The sequence below is a fragment of the Pituophis catenifer genome, unplaced genomic scaffold (genome assembly GCF_029215685.1).
Source record: "Pituophis catenifer annectens isolate HBS135680 unplaced genomic scaffold, rPitCat1.0.hap2 SCAF_1, whole genome shotgun sequence".
Lineage (NCBI taxonomy): Eukaryota > Metazoa > Chordata > Lepidosauria > Squamata > Colubridae > Pituophis > Pituophis catenifer.
In genome coordinates this window covers 40,475,791-40,478,681 of record NW_027256881.1, presented here as the reverse complement: position 1 = coordinate 40,478,681, position 2,891 = coordinate 40,475,791, and the positions used below count along the sequence as shown (strand labels likewise).

At 37.2% G+C, this 2,891-nt stretch overlaps 1 protein-coding gene across 6 annotated transcripts in view; it reads right to left on the bottom strand.

The window, feature by feature from the left end:
- Positions 1-2,891, bottom strand: part of PIGF (phosphatidylinositol glycan anchor biosynthesis class F) — a 43,520-nt gene that overhangs the window by 23,181 nt on the left and 17,448 nt on the right. For 5 of the 6 annotated variants that reach the window (XM_070932350.1, XM_070932345.1, XM_070932347.1 and 2 more), the window contains one exon: positions 87-449. The exons of the other annotated variant lie outside the window; for it this stretch is intronic. In XM_070932350.1, coding sequence (XP_070788451.1) covers positions 336-449 — 114 coding nt within the window. In that variant the 3' untranslated portion in view covers positions 87-335. Of the gene's footprint in view, positions 1-86; positions 450-2,891 lie in introns of those variants that run through there. 6 annotated transcript variants of the gene reach the window in all.

Below are 2,891 nucleotides of genomic sequence, written 5' to 3'. Positions count from 1 at the left end.
ACTGATTGATAGGGAAGCGGATTTTAGGAACTGGCATTTGGTGAAACCCAGAGTGGGAGGGAGAAAATCACAAATATGCGAAGAAGTAAGCATCATCTACTGTGAAGATTTTATTCATATGGGAAGGAATGTACAATCTCTCAGGGGTAATGTAGTTTAGGACATACAACAAATGTATGATCACATTGCCAGTGCATGTTGACCATGCTGTAAAACAAAAGAAGAGTAAAGCCCAACAATGCTCTGAAAAGATTTGGAAAGCCTTTGCTTTGACCATAGCCCTGTGCAATCTTCATGGGATCTCACAATCAAATTGCCTTTCCTCCTTGCGCCAGTTATCTGCTTTTGTATGTAAGCTGCTTCCTATTCCAATATATCCACAAAGATGCAATAAGGAGACCGGCCACATAGCCAAAGGTGGCTCCAAGTGAACAGGAAATGGGCCACACCTGAAAAAGGAAAATGCTGCATTAGAAGAAGAAAAGGATGAGCTTCAATGAGCACAAGTTTTTGGTATGACTGAAAGACACCAAAACGGGGTACAAAATCCTTTGCAACACTTGACGTGCTTTTACCCAGAATGGTAAAAAAAAAAGGGTAATAGCCATCAAGCATGTGTTAGGAATATGAACAATTGTACAGTTTTTAAAGTGCATTAAAGTGTAACTAGCTGGTGGCTATTGCATATGATGCTTGATCAGAACCAGGTAAGAAATATGTGGTGTATCTGTGGTCAGAGCAGTTGATGTATTCTTATTTTCCAGTTAATTTGCTATTTTGTTTTTAAACTGCTCCTTCTCCCTTCCCTGCTGCATTCTTTCAGTCCTAGGTAGCTGGGTAACAGATTTGACATTGAAGCACAATGGAATGAAACATATTAAAGGAGATCATAATCAAAGGGAAAGGCAGGGGCATACATCATCATGACTGCTTCATGCAGTGACTTTTCGTTGCAATAGCAATGAATATTTTGCAAGGTGAAGTTCTGCTATCATGCTAGAAATTAGATCTGAGCAGCTATCTTCTGTGGATAGAAGGTTCTCCATCATTGGTGACTTCTGATCCAAGAGAAGAATCCCTGTAATAAAATGGAAGAACTGCTGGTCTTTCTCAATTCACCACTTTTCCTGCAGTTTTCTGAAGCTGCTTATGGTCCACAATATTAGGGGAATGAAACTGGGTTCTATACCGAAATGCCCCCATTATACCAGCAAGAGAAATGTGAGCAGAAGTTGGTCAGGGAATGCTCCCATGGTTGGAACTAGATCCAACCATCGTTAAAACAGTTGAACTCTCTTTAACTCTTCCTACCTCTCAGTGCTGTTCTCAAATGAAATTAATTGGCATTAATTAATTCCTGAAATGTTTTTGCTGCTATACGTGCACTTGGAATTTCAAGTTGGGTAGATAATGTGGAGCTGCAGTTAATATCCCAATATTCCTCTGAGTTTAGTCAAGATTTGAAACATGTAAGGATGAAAATTCTGGGAGCAGTGCCAGATATTTATGTGGAATCCCCTAGTCAGTATTACACAGCTGAAGATATAAACATGGCAGCAAAATCCCCCATTTATGCAGCACTAACTGAATTTAAGCCTTAAAACTGTACTCCGAGATCTGTTTGTGATGGGTGAAATCAGAAGTAGCTAGCCAGATCCAACCAGAAGAAAAGATAGTATTCTACTTGTATGTAAGAACTCAGGCTATCAATCAAAGACATAATTAAAGAAGCCAGATAATTGATCAACTGAAACGGAGTCTAAATGGAACAAGATAACATTACAGAGAAAAAGCATACTTATTTTTTTTAAAAAATAACATCATAGCATATCCTAGAGGAGAAAGCTTCAGAATGTGAAAAAAACAAAAACTTCTTCCAAGATAGTGCCTGCTTCCTAAATTTTTTAAATATATATATACAGTATATACACACAAAAAATAAGATTAAAAAGTTGGTCAATTATGCAGGGTACCTTTTTAGCAATAAAACAGTTTTGATTGGTTTTACTGATAAACTCACTAAATGTCACAAGTGTAATAAAAATGAATGCATTGCAAATGAATACTTTAAATTCCAATGGACATGTAATCGAGTTCCTTAATTAGACAGGGCATCATTTTGATCATTTTTCTCTCTTGAAGTGAAATCCAGTCCAAGCTGAATTTATTTGGGCAAGACAGGAAATACTTGCTGCTTAACAATAGATGGAATTATAAAAAGAGAATTTTTATACATAACTCTAAGGAGGCACTTTCCTCTTTTATTTTTGCTGCTCAACAGTGACGGGAGGAAGGGGTTGCTGGCACAGAGGGAATGGATGAGTTGAGGTTCAACAGGACTGCATTTTTTATAATTATGAATGTGTCCTGCAGCTGCAAGTTCATTCTTAAAGCATATTGAAAATGATTTAAATTTTTAAAAAATGGTTAAGAGTTTATTAATGAGCTTTCAGTTTGAAATTTACAAGCGATAAATATAAAATAAAGACATTTCAGTGAATATTTTAAAGAACATTAGTCTCGAGCGAGCTACTTACCCCCATTTTGTTATAAAAGATAAAATTAATTGCAGATGGGAATATTTACATAAATGTAGATAACATGAAAGCACATTAAGAGGCATTCACTCATAGCTCTTTTGCCTGAGCGCTACATGTGACAAAAAAAGAGGAATGGGGGCTAGCTAGTTCTACTATTCTTTTAGACTCTTCTTGCTTCTCCACATTGAAATCAATTGTTCAAAGATTCTGTAACCCAGGGAGGAGTCTTACTGTACAGCTGCCCTTCACATATAGAAGGTAGTGAGAATAAGGGTTTGTTCATCCCATCTCTTTACACACACACACACACACAGCCCTACATGAGAGCCACTGAACAGGGCTACCTCTTGC